The following is a 20,729-nucleotide window of genomic DNA, read 5'->3' on the forward strand; positions in this document are numbered from 1 at the left end:
TCTTCTGTACAAATCTCCAGACAGGTTTTTACTCCACCTCCTTCTGTCCCTAAACCATCTCTCCAATCACCTCCATCTGAACCAAAAGTAAACTTCACTTTACCAAATCCTTCTCCATCATCTTTTTCCTCTCCCATTCTAAACCCCACACCTCTAAGTATTCTTCCCCCAACTCCTTCTGATAAATCTTTCTCACCAATTCCCTTTACAAATACTCCTTCCTCCTCTCAATCTATCCTTTCTGATATTCCATCCTCATCAATCATTCTCTCAGATATCCCTTTTTCCTCATCCACCGCACCTTCACCTTCTATATCCCATCCCTTACCTACCAGAAAATCCAAACCCTACTGTCTTCTCTACCCTGACTACAAATTCACCTTCAATCCGCCTGAACCTGAACCCTATACCTACCTGGAACTATTCAGACATGAGGTGATTAGCAGTCTAGACCTTCTGAAGGATGCCTTTCTAAATGGTCTGGATGATGTTTCTACAAGAAATCTCTGGAAAAGCTTTCGCAAGGATTTTCAAGTAGAAGCAATAGGAGTACAGAAAAGACTAGTGGCTGCTGCCCCTGGTTACCTTCTGGAGGGTGATAATGGCATATACTACCATCCTCTCAGAAATTGTGTTGCTGCTGAGGAGAAGCAGTTTGTGGATGAGATGGAAGAAGCAAAATTGGCTGCTGCATTGGAAGCCAACCCTTGCAGGGAGATTGTGGTCTGGATACCTCAATATCCTGTTCTACTTGGGGATTTCAAGACTCTCTTTGACTTTCTGAGGGAAAACCTTTCTAAGAAAGACCCAAGCTTGGTCATTCTAGAAGTTGTTGACCCACCAGAAGTTGAAGGTCCTTCTGCCCCCAGGAATCTAGCTGCCATTCTTCAGGCACTTGAGAATAGAGATTTTGAGATTCCAGCTGCAGAATATGAAGATGCTTCTATGCAAGAAGCAGATGTAGAAGATCATGTTGCTGAATCAGTTCCTGTTGAGGAAATCCCTGCAAATGATCTGTCAATGGAAGCTGCTGATCAAAATGCCATCCCGTTGGATAGAAGCTGTGAAGCTTCTTCTGATGAACCTTCCCGTCTTTCAAAGACTCTGGAAGTTCTTCAGAAGAACCAGGATGAGCAAAGCTCAATCAATGCTGAGTTTAGAGCTTTCATAGAGAAGCAGAATGAGCACAACAATGGGGTTCAAGAGATGCTGGCCAAGATCTTGTCAAGTTGTTATACCCCAAAATTTGCCCACTTCTTTTTTCAGGAAAGTTTCAATATGAAAATTAAGAGTCTCATATAAACATGGATTTTTTTTCAAAATATCCTGACATATGAAGAACTTGGTTTTCAGAATTTTTCTTACACAGTAACTTGGCTTACAGTGGAATTTATTCTTACGCAAACGCCAAATACTGTTCTTTACTTCACAAATACTATTTATTTATTTTACAGATAAATAGTACTAACACAGTTCATGCAGGGTTAAATCTTTTTTTGCAGGCGCAAAAGCAGGAAACTCACACTGTACTGGTAACAATTGTTTTTGTTTTCCCACTAACTTTTGTGCTATATTCCATTATTTTCAAAATCTTTTCAAATCTATCCTTTCAAATTCAAATCTCAACTTTATTCTATCCATCTCTCTTTTCCCAACAATACCTTACACTTTCTTTCAAATCTCACTACCACTCAAATTTTCCTTTTATACGGAATCACGCTATTCCCCAACGTCTCTTTCCTTCTTTCCATTCTATAAATACCTCTCATTTTCTTTCATAAAATCTCACATCAAATTCCAATTCATCTTTCAAATTCCTACCTCATATCTATTTTCTCTTCTTCCCTGACAAGAATGGCAAAGTGGATAGAGACACTGTTTCTTACAGTCATCACCATTGCTACGGTGATCATGACTTTCTTCTGCCTGCATAGTCCTGAGGAGTGTGGACCTGCAATGGTTATGCTCCCAATCATCTACATGTTATTGATCATAGCATGGTTCATCAACCGTCATTTTTAAAGTTTGCCGTGTTTCTTATTTTCTTAAACGTACCGTCTATTCGTCGTACTGTTCAATAGTATGTAATATTTATACTGTCAGTATTAAATGTTGTACTATTTGTCATAATATTGCTTAATTACTAAGATAATATTTTGTGTGTTTCTGCCAGTCAAATATTTCTATTTCTGTGCATTTAACAATTTTCAGGTTATTATCGGTAATTTTACCCGCATACTGTAAATATCTGTTATTATGTTTCTGTTTTCTAACAAGTCATGTAAATAAATTTTTCATGCTTCACATATAACAAAAACAAAAATAACAACAAAAAAAAGAAAATTAACTTTGACAGTTGATTTTTTTCACTTTAACTGCTGCTTCAGTACACGAACAGTCGGTTGACAGACAAACTGCAGACAGTACAATTCACAGTGATTTGTACAATCAATCAAATCAATCATTCACAATTCAAATTTCCAAGATTTTTGTGTTAGAAGTCTTCTGAATATCACATGATTAGCAGAAACTCAGCACTGCACAAAAATCAGGTACGCTTAACTGCCTCCTATACAGACAGTCCCTAATCAGGGTTTTTCTTGTTTTAACAGGAGCAACAAGTTTTTGAGAGCTCAAATGGATTTCATATACATCCATACATCTCAAAGTACCATCATACAAATTTTCAAACTTCAATTCACTCAGACGCACCGTCAGCAGCTCAAACAGTCAACAGACGACCCGTTTGACCAAAAAAGTCAACTGACAGTCAAAAATGAAATTTTTTGTCAAAGTCCATATTTTGTCAAAGGATTCAACATTTGATCATTGGATGATCATAATTCATCAAGGAAAGATCAAAAATCAACAAAACCCTAAGATTCAAAATTAGGGTTTTTGCCTGAAAAGTCAACTCAACTTTGACTGATCATAACTCTCTCATCCTTCATCCAAAAAATTCAAACCAAAGCTTGTTTTGAAGGAAATTCAATTATCTTTCAAATGCCATTGATCCCATGGTCATTGGATTCACCATTTGAAAAATATGACCAAAGACATTACAGGTCATTTTCAAAGTCAACAAAAAGACACTTTTTTCAAAAGGACACACAAGGAGCTTCAAAAATCATTTTGACATGAGACCAAAGACATTGGTTAGAGGACTCTTTGAGGTTTCTAAAAAGTGCAAGATCTCCTTCATATGACAAAAATTGAAGGATTTACACCTTGTTGAAGTTGGCTAAATTTTGGGAAAATGCATGAAATCAACATTGCTCAAAAATGTTTTTTTCCAAAAGATGCCAAGTTTTTATGGTCCAAACATCTTTGCCATGTTACTATGGGCCTCCCACGACCAAGATTAAGCCCATACCTTTATTGTCCATTTTTTGCATGATTTTATCTTACTTTAAGATTAAAATTAAAAGGAAAATGCATGGATAATGGTTGCTTGATCTCCAAGCATAACTCACCTCAAGGAATCTTCATCTTTCTGCAGAGAATTGAAGGGCAAGGCAGGTGCATTGAAGGCAAGGTGACTTGGTCAAGAATTCAAGCTTTTTTAATATTAAAAAAGCCAAGTTTCAACAAAGGCAACTATAGCATATATTAGCTTTATTTCTAAGCACACAAAGCTTATAAATAGGCTATCTTAGTTCAGTAATAAGAGAGAGAGGTTCAGAGGCAAAGCTTAGCTCCTAACACACTTGTAAACACTTGAAAAATTTCAAAGAAATTTCAAATTCGAATTTTTAATTTCAGTCCATTTTAATACAAACTAAGCATTCAAATATCATCCTTGAACATCACTAAAGCTATCTCAATCAATTGCAAGCTCTGAAACTACTTGAATCAAGCACTACAGGTCACGATTCATTCAAAGTAAAACTTGTCAAAATCTCATAACACACGCATATCTAACACGATGTAGACCTATATTTGAACTTGGTGTGGTGTGTAGATCATTTCTGGAACTTTAATTGAGTTTTAGATGCTTACACATGAAGTTACCATTTTAGGGTTTCACGACTTCAAAACGGGGGTTTCCTTTTAAGGCAAAATCAGAAGAAAATAAGGCCATAGTTGTGTTCAGTGGATCATTTGCAGTTGATCCATGGTCTCATATTATATTTATCTTGCATATTTCATGATTTTTAATTTGCAGGAGCTTTAGTGACGAAAAATGACTGTAGGTAAAGGTTTTACCTACGGTTGCAGAGATTTGAACGAAGAAGATGATGCGTGGCAAGCTCTGGTTGGCCAGCCAAGCGCGCGCGTTTTTTTAAATCTTTCTCTAATCACGTGTGTTGCAGGTCCACTGAATCCCATGCCCCTCACAACCAGAGCCATCTGATTTCATTTAAATCTCATCCAACGCATCACAACACGCCTGCACACCATGCTCCCTCACAAACAACCACACAGGATCAGTATCCTTTATTTCTATTTTATTTTCTATTTTTATTTTAATTTCTTTGCAAAATTGATTAAAAATAGTTTCAAAAATCCAAAAAATACACAAAAAATATTTTTAGACTTCTAAAATAATATATTATTTTCTGAAATAAAAATATTTTATTTTTCTTCAAAATTTCAATATTTTGCATAATTAATTAGTATATATTTATATATTTGCTTTTTAATTATTCTAACCAATCAAAAAATCCCAAAAAAATTGTTCTTTATATAAAATATTGTTTATATATTATAAACTAATTTTGTACATATTTTGAATAATTTTATCTTTAAGCATTAATTATTTGTGTAATTATTTATATAATTATGTTTTAATTAACTTAAAAAAATCCAAAAACAATTTCAAAAATTCCAAAAAAATTAGTTTTATTCTAAAATCAATTAACAAACATTTTGTACATATTTTTAAACTTATTTGCTAGGTTTAATCATATTTCCATCTTTTCTTTATTTTAAATTAATTAATAATGCATTAATTATATTTAAAATAAATCACAAAAATCCAAAAATATGCCTTTTATTTCTTGCAATTTAAATTCCTAGATCAATGTATAGGATGTCAAATTCATGTAAATAGGCTAGTTTACATTTCCCGCACAATCGATGTAATAGCGTAGATTTACTTTCCGCACTTTACATTTCCGCATTTTAATTTCCAGCACCCATATAAACTGCGTGTATGTCAAAGATAAAACTGAACCGTCAGATCACTAACTTCAAAGATAAATATCTGAATTCAATCACAATCACATTTGCACCTCCTAGGGTAACCCCTTTTCACTCTTTTCAAAATCAAAGTTACATTTCTACTGTTTCGAGTACAAAATCGAACCTTTTGTTTATATCCGACGAATGGATAGATTTTTAAAGGGAACAAGGATAAAGACCTCCTAACTCAGGGTAGACCTCCTAGTTTGCTTGCTCAAAATCAAAACAAACAAAATTCTCATACACTGTTGTTTTTTCAAAACAAATTTTCCAAAAGACAATATTTTGTATACATCCAAACACGGATCATTACAAAATTAACGATCTTTTCAAAACATCTTTCGAAAGATAAACAAGCATTTGTATATATCCGCACAAGGATCATTACAAATTCTATTTGCAAAGGTATTTCAAAAACACAGGTAAAGCATTCCGAATCAATTGAAAAGTAAAGCAAATGAGCTAAGCAAACTAAAGAGCCCATGGATAACCATGGATACAAAGGGTGCTAACACCTTCCCTTTGTATAACCTACCCCCTTACCCAGAATCTCTCAAAGGTCTTTTTTCTGTGTCTTTTATAAACCTTTCCTTCATTGGATAAAATAAAAGGTCGGTGGCGACTCTGTAAACTTTTTCAAAAGTGACGCGAAAGCGTCCGATCGACAAAAAAGGAGTCAGTTCACGTATCCCACACCACGGAGGGGTATGGCCCGAAAGGACGGTCCACACAAGTCTAGGGTCATGTTAGATTGAGTCTTAGTTGTTTTGTTTTTGCTTTTGCTGCATCTGTTTTTGTGCATCTGGTCTTCCTTCTCTTCGTGTACTTCTGTACTTGTCTGTTTGAACTTCAATGAAAATCATCCTTTTCTTCCGTGTGTTTCTTTTTGTTTTTATCTGAATCTTTTATGTTTTTGATGATATGACAAAAAGGGGGAGAAATATGTGATAAATGATTTGATTTAATCAGTTGCTTTACTAACGGAACTTGCAAAGTTCTATGCTTTTAAGTCGTGTTGTTGCAGGAACTGAAGATCAACATAAGAAGCAACAAGATGATGAAAAGCAACTCTTTAGAGAATCAAGTTCTTGGATTCTTGAAGCAAGCTGAGTGCTATGAAGCTTCAAAATCAGAAGCAAGAAGGAAGAATGTTCAGACATTCTGATGATAGAATATGATCTGAAACATTATGTCTATTTGTTCTGATACATTCTATATGGCTCTGATACATATTATGTGTTCTGAAACATATTCTATGTTTTGACTCATTCATGCTGACTTTTGTCGTTTAGTTTTGTTCTGTAACATTTCAGGATGTAGAGATGCTCTGATGATGCTCTGGTACATTCAACAATGTTCTGATACAATCTAGCATGAAGTGATGTAAGAAGAAATTCAAGCTCTGAAGCTGTCCCAATGGAAGCAAGAATCAGAAGCTGTGGATGTTCTGAAGATCTAAAGAAATTCAAGTTCTGAAGCTGTCCAATGGAAGCAGAAGTCAGAAGCTGGGAATGTTCTGAAGATCAAAGAAATTCAAGTTCTGAAGCTGTCCGATGGAAGCAGAAGTCAGAAGCTGTGAATGTTCTGAGGATCTAAAGAAATTCAATGTTCTGAAGCTGTCCTATGGAAGCAGAAATCAGAAGTCATGAATGTTCTGAAGATCAAGCACTGTGAACGTCTCTACTGAAATACTCAGGGAAGTCTTTTATTTATAAAATTCTTCTAGTATTAATTTCAGGGGGAGATTATTCATCTCAGGGGAGATTGTTAATCTCAGGGGGAGACATATTCACATGCTTATGCTATAGCTGTGTAATTTGTCTTTAGCTGTCTGCTCTTTCTGATCGCAAAATTCATATCATTTATATATGTTTTTGTCATCATCAAAAAGGGGGAGATTGTTAGAACAAGATTTGTTCTGATCAATATTCTTAGTTTTGATGATAACAAGGATATGAATTTTGTGTGAGATAATGTGGTACTCTAATACATTGCAATTTCCCTTTCAGGAAATATATAAAGAGTATGCACAAATCAGCGCTCAGAAGCTTTGTCTCAGAAGGTTCAGCATGCAACATCAGAACATGGTCTGGCAAGACATCAGAAGATGGTCAAGGCAGAATCAGAACATGGGTCTATGGAAGCATCAAAAGAACTTGAGATCAGAAGCAGAAGCACTGAAGTTCTCATGGTATCACGCTCAGAAGCACTTCAAGGTCAGAAGACAAGAAGATGCTATGCACCAAGTTGTTTGACTCTGATGATATTCAAACGTTGTATACACAAACATCAGATCAGAAGAAAGTACAGGTGGCAGGCTACGCTGACTGACAAAAGGAACGTTGGAAGCTATTAAAGGCAACGTCAGTAGACACAGCGTGAACAAGGCTCGAGGTAGTTGACAAAAGCGTGAAACATTAAATGCAATGCTGTACGGAATACGCAAAGCATTAAATGCTCCCAACGGTTATCTTCTCAAGTGCCTATAAATATGAAGTTCTGATGAGAAGCAAGGTTACCAATCCTGAATGAACTTATTCTGAAAAACTTACTGAAACGCTGTTCAAATCAAAGCTCAGAAACTTCATCTTCATCAAAGCTCACTACATTGCTGTTGTAATATATTAGTGAGATTAAGCTTAAACGTTAAGAGAAATATCACTGTTGTGATTATAGCTTTTCAGAAGCAATTGTAATACTCTTATTTGATTACATTAATTTGTAAGTAAATAGAGTGATCAAGTGTTGATCAGGATACTCTAGGAAGTCTTAGCTTGTGTCTAAGCAGTTGTAATTAGAGTGATCACGTGGTGGTCAGGATACTCTAAGAAAGTCTTAGCTTGTGTCTAAGCATTTGTTCCTAGAGTGATCAGGTTGTGATCAGGATACTCTAGAAGACTTAGTCGTGGGCTAAGTGGAAAACCATTGTAATCTGTTGCGATTAGTGGATTAAATCCTCAGGTGAGGTAAATCACTCCGTGGGGGTGGACTGGAGTAGTTTAGTTAACAACGAACCAGGATAAAAATAACTGTGCAAATTGTTTTTATCGTTTGAGTTTTTAAGACTACACTTATTCAAACCCCCCTTTCTAAGTGTTTTTCTATCCTTCAAAGTGTACAAGTGTGCATGGTGTGTATGTCAGAAGAAGAAAATGTGAGTTACTAATACTTTCTCTATGTGTAAATGATTTGTTAATCACAGGCAATTGCAAGAAGAAGATTGAAGATTTCAAAGTGGACTTCAGCAAGGAATTTGAGATGTATGATCTTGGAAATTTCTCAAACTTCCTTGGAATTGAGTTCTACAAGTGTGGTAGAGGGCTGATGATGCACCAAAGAAGGTATGCTAGTGACATACTCAAGATATTTGAGATGGAGGATTGTAATTCTATTTTAACATCAGCTGAATCAAGACTACAATTGACAAAGGATTCAAATAAAGATGATGTTGATCCAACATAGTATAGAAGATTTATTAGATCACTGAGATATATTTGTCATACAAGACTTGACTAGCATACATTGTAGGCATGGTGAGTAGATTCATGCAAAATCCAAAGTTGTCATGTCTTGCAGCCATCTAGAGGATACTAAGGTATCTCAAAGGAACACTAGATTATGGAATATTGTTTCCAGCAGCAGATGAATGAAAGGAATGCAGACTTGTGGGATATACTGACTCAAGTTAGTGTGGAGATGCTGAGGATAAAAAATTTACAACTGGTTATGTGTTCATGTTAGGTGGTGCACCAATTGCTTAGAGCTCAAGAAAGGAACTAGTTGTAGCATTGCTATCACATGAAGCAGAATACATAATTGATTATCTTTATGCTTGTCAAGAACCATGGATGGTGAATCTAATTGATGAGATTGAAGGCAAGAATCATGGAGCTATGTATATGAGAATTGATAACATGTATGCAATTAACTTGGCCAAGAACTCGATAACATAAGGAAGGAGAAAACACATTGAAATGAGATTATACTATCTCAAAGAACAAGTAAGCACTGGATGTTTGTGCTTGGATTATTGTAGAAGTGAGAATCAAATAGATGACACCATGACCAAATTTGTATAGATTGAATTGTTCAAAAGGTTAAGAAGCATTATGAATATAGAGAGTCTAGACACAATGAGTTAGCTGGTGTGTAAAAAGTGTAATTAATAGTGTTTTGTTTATTACTTATGAAGGTGAGAAAAACACAAGAAGGGAGTTGAATTGTGTTATCTTATTTTATCTCTTTTGAAACTCTCTTATAAAATTCTGAACATAAGATTTATAATCTTATACAAAAGTGATACTTTGCAGCGGATAAGTTATGATTAAATGTAGAGAGCAAGAGAAAGAACGACACAAACAATATATCCTGGTATCTCCCATAAATCAGGAGTGGTGCAGTTCTCTTGCATTTCCAAGGGATTTTTACTATTGCCAAATCTAATTACAATTGCTCAAGCACACAAGCAAGAGACTTCTAATGCTCAAACCCTCAAGTAAGAGACTTCAAATGCTCAAGCACACATGCAAGAGACTTCCAGATGCTCAAGCACACAAGCAAGAGACTTTTTACATTCTAACTATTACAAATGAGATTGTTTAAGAGTTTCACTTGATATACAATCAGAAGTGTAAGCAAGATACGATATAAAAGACTCTTAAGACTTGAGAATTTCTAAGAATGTACAATTGTTAAGAAATTCTAAGTTGAACTTGTGATTTTGTTTTGACATAGTAACTACTCTTTGTTTGTCAATGGTTTATTCAATTGATCAATTTTCTTCAAGTCTCCAGTTCCTTAAATAGAGAAACATAAGAGAGACGTTGGAGGATACTTCTTGCATAAATGAGTCTATGAGAAGCTTTCATCAAAGACATTGGGATGTTTCTTTAAATGGTTAGTGCGTAGCAAAAACACTTTTGAAAATACTTATCTTCAAAAGGAATTATCTGTTCCATCCCTACTGTCTTTGATCTTGAATCTTCACGTGATCAGAAGAAGACAAAGTGCTCTCAGAGTCTGATAGTGACCTATCAGAGTTTCTTGATCCTAGCACTTTGACTAACTTCTGATTTGAGTCTTTAGAGTAAGAAACTTCAAAGGTTGACCACATCTTCAAAGTTTGAGTCTTTAGAGTTTGACCTCCTCTTCAGAGTCTGGATATTTAGAGGTTGACTTTCTTCAGAGTCTAATCTTTAGAAGTTAGCCTCTTTAAAGTCTGGTCTTCAGGTTCTAATCCTTCAGATTTGGATTTTCAACACTCTCTTTAAATGTTCAACTTTAGTATCAAAACTTAACTTGTATCACAAATTTTTAGCCTATGGTCTTGCATGATTGAACATAAGTTAGTATACTCAATTGTTCTTTAAATACTTTGTTATCATCAAAATTTTAGGGATATGGTACAAATCAACTTTGTTCCAACAACTTAGAAAACAAGTAACAAGTTAATTGTAAAAATTTTGTTAAGTAATAGAATTCTATTTTGAAAAGTTATTACGGAAAATGAAAATATTTGATTCTAAGTAATCTCAATGTAAGTAGTTTTCTAACTTTGCAAGAAAGTGTTCAATAGAATATTTTCTTCTTCTTCCTCTATACTCTCATTTTGTTCCAACTTTTATTCTCCTTTCAATTCTAAAAGAGTGAGGAACAAATTTGAACATTGAAAATTATGTGTGTATGCAACACTTGAATGAAAAGTGTTGTTGAAGATTGCTGCATCAATCGAGTGAAGATTGATCTTGTTCGAGCAAGATTCTAACAATTCCCATATTTCATTATGATATCTTCTTAAACAATGATTACACTAATAAAACCAAGCGAGAGATTTTGTCACATGATTAGTCAAATGACTTTAAGTGACGAAGAGTATTTTTCATTTAAATTGAGACTCCAGTTTTTTAATTGAAAACGTTAAAATTTATCGTCCATTTTATTATTGACACAATACTATATTCTTTTTTAATTTGTAATATTAAAAAAATTGTAGTATTGCGTCAGGACTTATGAGCACGTAGTTTTCAAAGAACTCTAATGCACTAATATTTTAAGTAGACTATTTTGAGCCTTCTTTATTTAGTACTATATATGACATACACATATCTCGAGAATACTATAACACACTCATTTATTTTTATGAAAGTGTGTATTAACATGATTTAGTAGGTAAAACGATAAATGTCATGTTATTAGTTCTCTCCATGTAGTGGAAAGTTTGTTCATTTGTGGGGTTCATACATCAAAGTTTATCTCACCGCATGTCATGAAATTGGGAACATTTACCTAACAAACATAAGCAAACAGAGTAGACTTTGCAACTTCCTATCACGTCTATTTATTCAAGATATCATAGGAGTTTCTCCAACCTATTAAAACACTTGTTTTTAAGAGGAACAACTACTATATAATCAATCAACCATATTAACCAGCAAAGTAAGACAGCAGAAATCATCGGCGTATTGTGAGGTCTATCAATTCAGAAATGTTTTTTATTTGCAGACATAATTATACTTTATGGGGTCACGATTAATCATTCAATCTCGTGCTTATCATTAACTAGTATGGTGGTAGATATTCGCATAAATATTTGTGTCAATTTTAGTTTAAATTCATTACTATAAAATGTTGTGTCATCTATATCTTATTCATTGTTTAAGAATCAACAATATTTTATGAAAATACATTCAATATTGTCCTTGTGAAATACAATAAAGGAGAAAGTTTGTTTAGGTGTTTGATAGAAAGAAAATTTGTATGTTAGAATTTGATGAAATTAGTGAATTTATATTCCAAACTTTGAGCAGGATTATGTACAGAAAGCCTCGTGGGTCAGATAGTGGGGAGAAAGAAACAATTTCTTCCTCATTTTTTTAACAAAGTCATTTATATATATATATATATATATATATATATATATATATATGGAGATATCTGTTCTTCCTCTACTATATGGGAAGCAATTTCCTCCCCCCTTTTCTACATCTGATTTACTCAATTAAGAATATCATGCATGTCATGTGTTGGCTAGATGGGATCAAATGAGGAGTGTGGGCCTGGATTTGGGCGACTCAAGTCAAAGTCGGGCGAGGTGGGTCAAGCGATCGCTAAACCATACGACTCGTCTTAAGACCCTTTTATGAGACTTTGGGTTGCATGAGTTATGAGTTGTCCTATTCTAGAACCCATTCAAAATTATTTGAGTCCAAATATATTAATATTTTATCGTAATTTTATATATATTAGAATAAATTTAAATTCATGGACACTGTAAAATGATTTTACATGGTCAATTAATTATAGACGTTGGATCTTGGGAGAAATTTGACTTTTATTTTAACTACCTATAAAGTAAGGCAAACACATGATGATGGTGAATTGAAAGTGTAAAATTTTTTATACTGACAATACATAGTATTTAATCTCTATTAGAATTAGTGTTTGACATAACTCATTCTTATAAATCAAGTTTGTTAGGTAAGAGGTGTCACTCTATATAAACTATTTTCATACTCCATGTCTAACCAATGTGAGATTTGAGATTTTTATTCAATATAGTCTCTCACGTTAAACACTATTGAGTTTGGTGTTTGGGTGGCCTATGGTCCAATTGATAGACTGTGATATCATTAAAATTAAAGTTTGGTTTAAATCATCCCTATAAAATTGACTCGTAAGGTGAGGTATATAAGTAACTCTTTTTGAACTCTATGTCTAACCAATGTGTCACTTGAGATTTTCTCAATAATATACATGTGTTTTTTCTTTTTGAATTTAGTTTTTTTCTAATAAAATTATTGATATTAACATGCTAACTAATATATGATTTGCATTAGTGACCCTTTATGTATGAGATAGTATTGTGTGCTTTTTTATTTTATTTTAAATTACGTTTATAGAATTTAAAGGAGATCGACTTTATGATTTAATTCATTATTGTTGGATCGACTCTGTGATTGATGTCATTACTTTGGATTTTTTCAGGCGATTTATAGGTGTTTAGTTTCACGACGTGTTGTGAACGGTTAAATGAAATATGGTCTTGAGCTCTTTTTTTATATGTAAGTTGACAATTTAATTTGGAATGTTTATCCAAACTTCTCATTTTTCCTCTTCAAAGTTTTTTGAGTGTTTGGTTTCACGACGTGTTGTGAACGGTTAAATGAAATATGATATTCTGCTCGTATCTTTTTATTTTTTTATATGTAAGTTGATAGTTTCATTCAGAGTATTTATTGAAACTTCCCATTTTTCTCTTCAGAGCTTTTTGAATGCTTTTCTAACTTTTGTATTTCGAATTATTTATTTTAGCTATTGTCCCTTCTTATTGAAGGTTTTAGCTATTGTCCCTCCTTGTAAAAAAAACCAAGGAACTAGTATTTTCTCTAAAATAATTGCCACCTTATGAAAACCAGTCTCTTGCAATGTTGATGGATCAAAATTGAGGGTTTGGATTAATAGATCAATAGAAATATTCAAAGTAAAATTGAAACTAAAAAGCTATAATCAAATTGAGGGTTTGGATTATTTTAATACATACTCACCATTTGCAAAACCCACTACAGTCATATTGGTCATCATAGCATTCACTACAAGAAGATATTTAAATGAAAATTTTACCTAATGTCACTCCTTCATACCCCAATTAAGTCTACAAACGCAAAATCATTATATAGTCTCAAGAAAGCCATTAAAAAGTTGTATGACATACTCACATCACTTCTAGTTGCATCCAATTATCATCAAGCACATGTATACCATTCCTTCTTTATCAAGAAAAACTCACTAGTCATTTACTTTGCTATTGATCTTTGTTGATGATATCTTTATTGTAGAAAATTATATGGCTTAACTTAACAACGTCAAACTAGTACTTCTCCATATTGTTTCAGATCAAGAACTTGGTCAACTAAAATACTTCGTAGGCTTTAAAGTTTCTCATTACAAGTAAGACATTTACATATGCCAAAGGAAGTATATCTTTGGCCTCCTCTCATGTGAAAGCCTCATTGATTCCAAATGTTTGTGTAAGTCCTAGAGGCCAATAGTTTTACCAGAACTTGATACTTGTATCGAATTATCTATTAATAATAAGAAGAAATTTCTTTATTATGTTTGTTTTTTTCACAGTAATAACTTCCCTAGAATAGCTAGTCTATTTGATGAAACATTAAGTGTGACTTAATCACAAGACCACATTAAATATAAGAAAATTATCCTTAAAGTATATGTAGTCAAGCTTTATTGTGGAGAAGGATAACATTAAAGCATTGAGACAACTATATGGATTGATTGATGATAACATCACACAGATCATAGATAAAGATTTATAGATTCTCACATAAGATTAAATATTATGAGTGATATTTATACTAGATTGAACCTCCATGAAACTCCTACATAAAATGTTATGCAAGATTCATAAGCTATTTTCATGGTGATAGTGGTGTAAACCATCCTTCGATCTAAAACCACTATGGACCCTAGATGATTATTTGAGTAATTTGCTACCGATCAAATGTTATCTGTAACAGGATGACCATAAAGATTGTTAATGGGTACTTCACAAATCATGTTGAAGGGCATGGGTGACCTAGATGGAATTTCTCCATCAGGCATAACAAGATAAATGTCTAAGGACCAAATATTGAATTGGATAAGGGTGACATAATCTATTCCTTGTGTTAAATATAGAAATGAAGGAAAAAGGATCATTATGCACATAAACATTATCACAAAAAAGTTTTGTCAAATCTCATGACATTTTCGTGACTTGGGTAACAGTGACATGTTGCTAGATATTGCCCACTATTTATTATATTTAATGTGTGATTTGATATAATTGCTAATGTCACAAGAACATAAAGGGTCACACACATAAGCACCAATTCATGGAAGAAAATAAATAAGTGAAGCATATTGTGCAATCTTGCAATGTACTAGCATTATTTAGATAAAAATGGTACAATATAAGCTATGATGTACTTAAGTGCAATATATAACACTTTAAGGTACAATGTACTTAATTGAAATAATAAACACCATAAGGTATGATGTACTTAAGCAGAAAAAGAAAGGAACACTGTAAGGTGCGATAGTGGAATACGGAACAACATAAGGTACGATAAACTTAAGTGAAATATATTACACTATGCTTAATGGGCTTTTTAGCTTCCAAGCCACACAAGCGAATATATAAATAGAACTCTTGTGCTGAAGTATTTATTACTTGACCAAATTCAGTTTGAGAAACTCTATCCACACTTCTCTCTCTCTCTCTCAAAGTCTTCATTCATAACAACTAGCACTAAGATAGAAGGAATGTGTTCGTGTACACTGATTATAGATGTTTTTATTCTTTCAAAGCTCATAATTATTCAATGATTCTACATCAATGTTTAATAGCCACAAGAGGTAACCATTATATGATTTATCATTCCTAAGAATCAACTTAAGAAAACATTTTGTTTTCCGCTACGTATTTTAATTGTGATTTCTCTTCTCTTGACTTGACATCTCTCCTACTAACCCATCAATCAAGTTATATCATAGAATAGGTCATGGCTTCATTTATACACCTCCTCAGAGGCTCTTATTTGAAAGATGACTATATCTTACAACCACACGACCCAATACCACTTTCATTACACTATAATTGAGTCGATTCCTCATCAATCCAACCATTACTTACTACAATGCAACTGCGAGAAATCTCATATACTTGAAATAGTTTTCTACTCGAGACTTGTTATTCCCTAGAGAATATTTCGTGAAATTGGTTGGTCTTATATATGATGATTGGGAGGGATGTGTGGAATCTTTAAGATCTATATCAAGGTAACATTCTTTCATAGACAAATTTTTAATTTCATGGCGCACTAAGAAGTAACTCACTAATTCTTGATCCACCTCAGAGGAAAAATATTGAGCTCTAGCTACACCTACTTATAAACTCCAATGGTTATTATACATCATTCAAGAAATTAAATCCTCATATTCCAAACTTCACGTCTTCCAGTGCGACAATCTTAGTGCTATCCACATATCATCTAATATAGTATTCCATTAACAGAAGAAATACTTAGAGATTAATTGTCATGTAGTCCAAAAATATACATTTTGTATTTATAATATAAAAATGAGGACTATATGGAAATGGAACTATATATGCTATCAATAGCTCAACATTCCAAAGAATATAAGACATCGAGAGATGGGTTAAGATCACGTAGAAAAAAGAATATAAAACATAAAGAGATGGAATATAATAGAAATATAGTGGATACTAGCTTAAATGATGACCATTAATAAGAAGAGATTATCAAAGGAGAGAAACTCAATCAAGTAAACTGGTAAAAAATGACAAGAATGCATAGAAATGGAGTATTTAAAGAGAAAGACTTATAAATCATAAAAATTAATATCTCAAGTGGGGGATCACTTAAATGGTTGTAATAAATAATGATGGTAAAGAAAAAAATAGGAAGAAATTATTGTTGACGTGACAAGACTAAATGAATAAGCCACTTCAAAAGTATTAAAAGTAAGAGAATAAAGTTTTGAAAAACTCCTTGGAATCAAACTAGTGTTTATGCCTTATAAAGCTTTGATGGACTATGAACTAACATTTATGGGCCAATCTAATGAGAACCAAATGTTTACACCTTATTAGGCTCGAATCGTGGACTGGCATGCATTGGTCAATCTAATGAGAATTAAGTATCTACACCTTATTTGCCTTGACACTTGGTGGACTGTAGAGTGACATGCATGAGTTGATTCAATGTGAAGAAAATGTTTGCGCCTTATTAGGCTCAACGCTTGGTGGACTGTGGAATGGAATGCATAGGCCGATTTGATGAGAAACAAATGCCCATGTCTTTTCAGGCTCAACGCTTGGTGGAATGTGGAATGACATGGATGACCTTACCATGCAACTTTCGTTATGCTTTGACCAAACAGAACATGTCTAACTCACTTCAAGCATTTGACGTGTTTAGCTAAACATAACCATTCATGTTATTTTGAGCTTCAACTTGATGAACTACACCAAACTTTTCCTCAAAATTGTGGTCCTCCTAAGTAGAGCTGTCAAATGAGTCGGTCCGACCCAGTCCGCTACGGCCCAGGGGGCCAAAGCATATGAAGGGACTGAAGTGGGTCGGCCCGACCCAGTCCGCTACGGCCCAGGGGGGCAAAGCATATGAAGGGACTGAAGTGGGTCGACTCGATTACTTCATAGACTGTAAAAAATGAGCCCAACCCAGTTACTAATAGTCCTTATGGCCTGGTGGGTCAGCCCGATGGGCCAGCCAGTCCTAATATTATAGTTTTAAATTTATAAAAAGGATGTAATGGATAAAAGCTACATAACATAAGTAGAGAGTAATGATAAACTTAGTTAAGTGATATTTAACATATTCATCAATTCAACATCCATATATACGAATCCCACGAAGATATCTATGTAAAAATAGAGAAAAACTTAATATTATCTCTAATACTTATCTAAATTTCTCTTTATCTAACAACTATTTCTTTAACCATATCATCTTGAAATATATATTCATCCTCTTTAACTTTTCTTTTTCAATTGAAATACACTTATGCAATTATACCTTAACTCAATATTTTTCTCCAAAATTAACTAAAATTATTTTGAAATTTTATTTTTAATGAGTCATCCCGAAGCCCGCTTGGCCGATCCGGCCCATGAAAAATATAGGTCCGGTGGGCTGTCCCAAAAAGATAGGGATGTGTTTTTTAAAGGTTATTTGTGACCCGACCCACGATAAAATATAGGGCTTGTGGGTCGAGCCCATTTTAACAACTCTACTCCTAAGAGTTTCAATGACATGTTGTGCACCTTGAACGACCGAGTGACATAAGCTACACGTGCTCAACTTCATACTTCTCTATGAACAAGTAACGTAAGTTGTATGTAAGTTGTATGTACTGAACTCCACGCTTCTGCGTGGATGAGTGCATAAGTGGTGCGTGCTCAACTCCTCTCTCTTGTACGAATGAGTTATGTGGATATTTTAATTAAAATCTAATGAGCTTGGATATCAACAACGAAGCTCATTTGGTTAAAATAGGGAGGACTATAAAAGATGATAAATACTTAGGAGAAAAACAGAGACAGATTGATCTAAAACAAAATACATTTTATCATATGTGGTTTTCTAAGAATACTCTTACAATTCTTTCAAAGATATTCTAATAAGTTGCTCATCTGTTATAACTATTTTGTGTTTACATACGTGGACAATTCTTATTATTGTCAACAAGAAGCTAAAGAAAAAGTAAAAGCATTTGTCCTTTGACATCTCCTTGGTGAATGGTGATGCTATTAAAAAGAACTTCTTGCTTTCAAGCAACTACCATGCATAATTAGTTTCATAAATTAGTTATATTTTGAGTGAAAAACAATCTCTTGAGAAAACCAAAATATGCAATATACATCCAAAAAAATTGTACTAAATTTTTTTAAAATATGATCAAAATTACATTGTTTTGCACACAATGTAACCAAAACTAATCCAACAATGAAAAAACAGAATCCATGGAGTTGTCTCCATTATGTTTCTAAGATCTGTACCAAAGAACAAATCATTCTAAAGAATTTGAATATGAATCTTAACTGAATTTTTTTTTTTATCAGTAGTGATTTAAAAAGCCTTTGGCTTAAGAATGTGTTGCAACTGAGATTTCTGGCTTCTCACTTTTTCTTCCAAAGGATTAATAACTTTGGAATTAGTTTTAATACCTTTTGGCCATTCTATACATCCTTTCATCCCACGAGTTATGTGAGGATTAATGCTGTCTCTTGAGTTTCTGAAGCTACCTTCAATAGAAATTGTTTTTTCGTCGTTGCGGCACGATCTTAGTTGATTAGAGGCAGGATCAGAACATAACATACCAGTTTCTTCACTACATTCCTCATACATTGGAAATACATTATCTGATTTTGAGAAATCATATGAAAGTTCTAGAATTCGTCGAATGTTTACCGATTGAACCGCTCGTTCGATCAACCGAGCATCCTCTATCTCCTCATTGCTAACTTCATTTCCTTTTGATCTTAGAAACCTTTGTAGATAAGCTATCAACTCTACCATTTGATTATATTTCTTTTCGAGTAGATTCTTCGCGTCGTCTAGCTTCATTTGCACGCGTTCTTCGCGCCATAGCTCGATCATTTTTGTCATCTCCCTCTCTTCTTCAACTTCCTTATAAATTTTCATTGCTTCCCTCATTAGCTTCTCAATCTCACCTTTGTCTTCTTCTATTTGATTGTTCATTTCTTCACACACTTTTTCTGCTAATTCTCTTTTTCTCTTTTCCTTTTCGTAGTTTTTCCTTAACCGATCAGCGCTTTCTTTCGCCTTGTCCAATTCCTGCAACAATTTGGCATTCAAAATCTCCATCCTCTCTCTACTTCTTCTCTCCCTTATCAACTTTTCCTCTAACTCATCTAACATTTTTTCTATCATCTTCTGTTCTTTGCATTTCCATAACACTTTTTCGTGTTCGAGATTTTGCAAAAACTGTCTGCATTTTTTCTTAGAGTAATTCTTTTCGGCCTTAAGTTTTCTTACCATTCTTTGTGATCGAAGGAGTTCTTCGAGAAGAACAGTGACGATCGAGTCGTGTTGATCATCAACTAATTTTCTGTCTTCTAGAAGCTTCCTCCAATGAACTATTGTGGACTCATTGGATCCTTTATTAAACAAATGGTTCCATTTTGTTTCTCTTTCTCTTGAAGATTTGATCAATGGCTTAAAGACTTGAAGCTAATTAGGACAACATACAAACACATCTAATTAGTTACTTATCAATGACTATTGAAATGATCGATAGATAGTGTCGTGTCTGGTATCTATGTCTGGTGTCTGTGTCAGAGTACATTAACCTCAATTTATAACAATTGTTGGAATGAGAGACAAAGAGAAAAGTATCACATTGAGATAAACACATACCTTAGACTTTGAAGATCGAAACGATGCATCTCCGAAAACATTGCCGCAATCACGAGAGACCTCAAAAAACCGCAACTGCCGCAAACCAGCTGCGAGTTTCCTAGCAGAAACCTTATTTTTCTCTAAACCTTGTCTGAAATTCACCGGGGAACTTCTACCGGAATATTTCTTATGAGTACTTCTGCGGCGAAGAGCAATGGCGATGTTTGAATTTCGATGTTTCTGGGTCTCTAGAAGGGAGGTGTTATTGGAAGCCATGAACAAAGAAAGGTTCATAGACATGAGAAATATTCAAAGCAAAAAGAGAAAAGTGAAAGAGACATAGGAAGAAAACAAAGGTTGATTTGGAATTTTGAAATGTTTGTGTCTGGTTAGTGCTGTGTGCTGAGTAAGATTTTATTTTTGCATGCATTTTTTTCTTTCACTTTTATTCCAATTTAAAATACTATAAAATATGTACCCAAAATAATAACATCATTGTTGTTGATAGTTATGCTGATAAATTTTTATAATTAATTTCCTATATTTTTATATTTTAGTTATAACCATATGAGTGTATATATA

At 33.7% G+C, this 20,729-nt stretch overlaps 1 protein-coding gene across 1 annotated transcript; it reads right to left on the bottom strand.

The window, feature by feature from the left end:
- Positions 1-18,657: 18,657 nt before the first annotated feature.
- LOC131599910 (uncharacterized) lies at positions 18,658-20,507 on the bottom strand. Its single transcript, XM_058872147.1, has 2 exons — positions 20,166-20,507; positions 18,658-19,979 (listed from the first exon to the last, which is right to left on the bottom strand). The coding sequence occupies exons 1-2, from the start codon at positions 20,445-20,447 to the stop codon at positions 18,855-18,857; spliced, it is 1,407 nt and encodes a 468-aa protein (XP_058728130.1). The 5' UTR covers positions 20,448-20,507; the 3' UTR covers positions 18,658-18,854.
- Positions 20,508-20,729: the final 222 nt, after the last annotated feature.

The sequence above is a fragment of the Vicia villosa genome, linkage group LG4, assembly GCF_029867415.1.
Source record: "Vicia villosa cultivar HV-30 ecotype Madison, WI linkage group LG4, Vvil1.0, whole genome shotgun sequence".
Classification (NCBI taxonomy): Eukaryota; Viridiplantae; Streptophyta; class Magnoliopsida; order Fabales; family Fabaceae; genus Vicia; species Vicia villosa.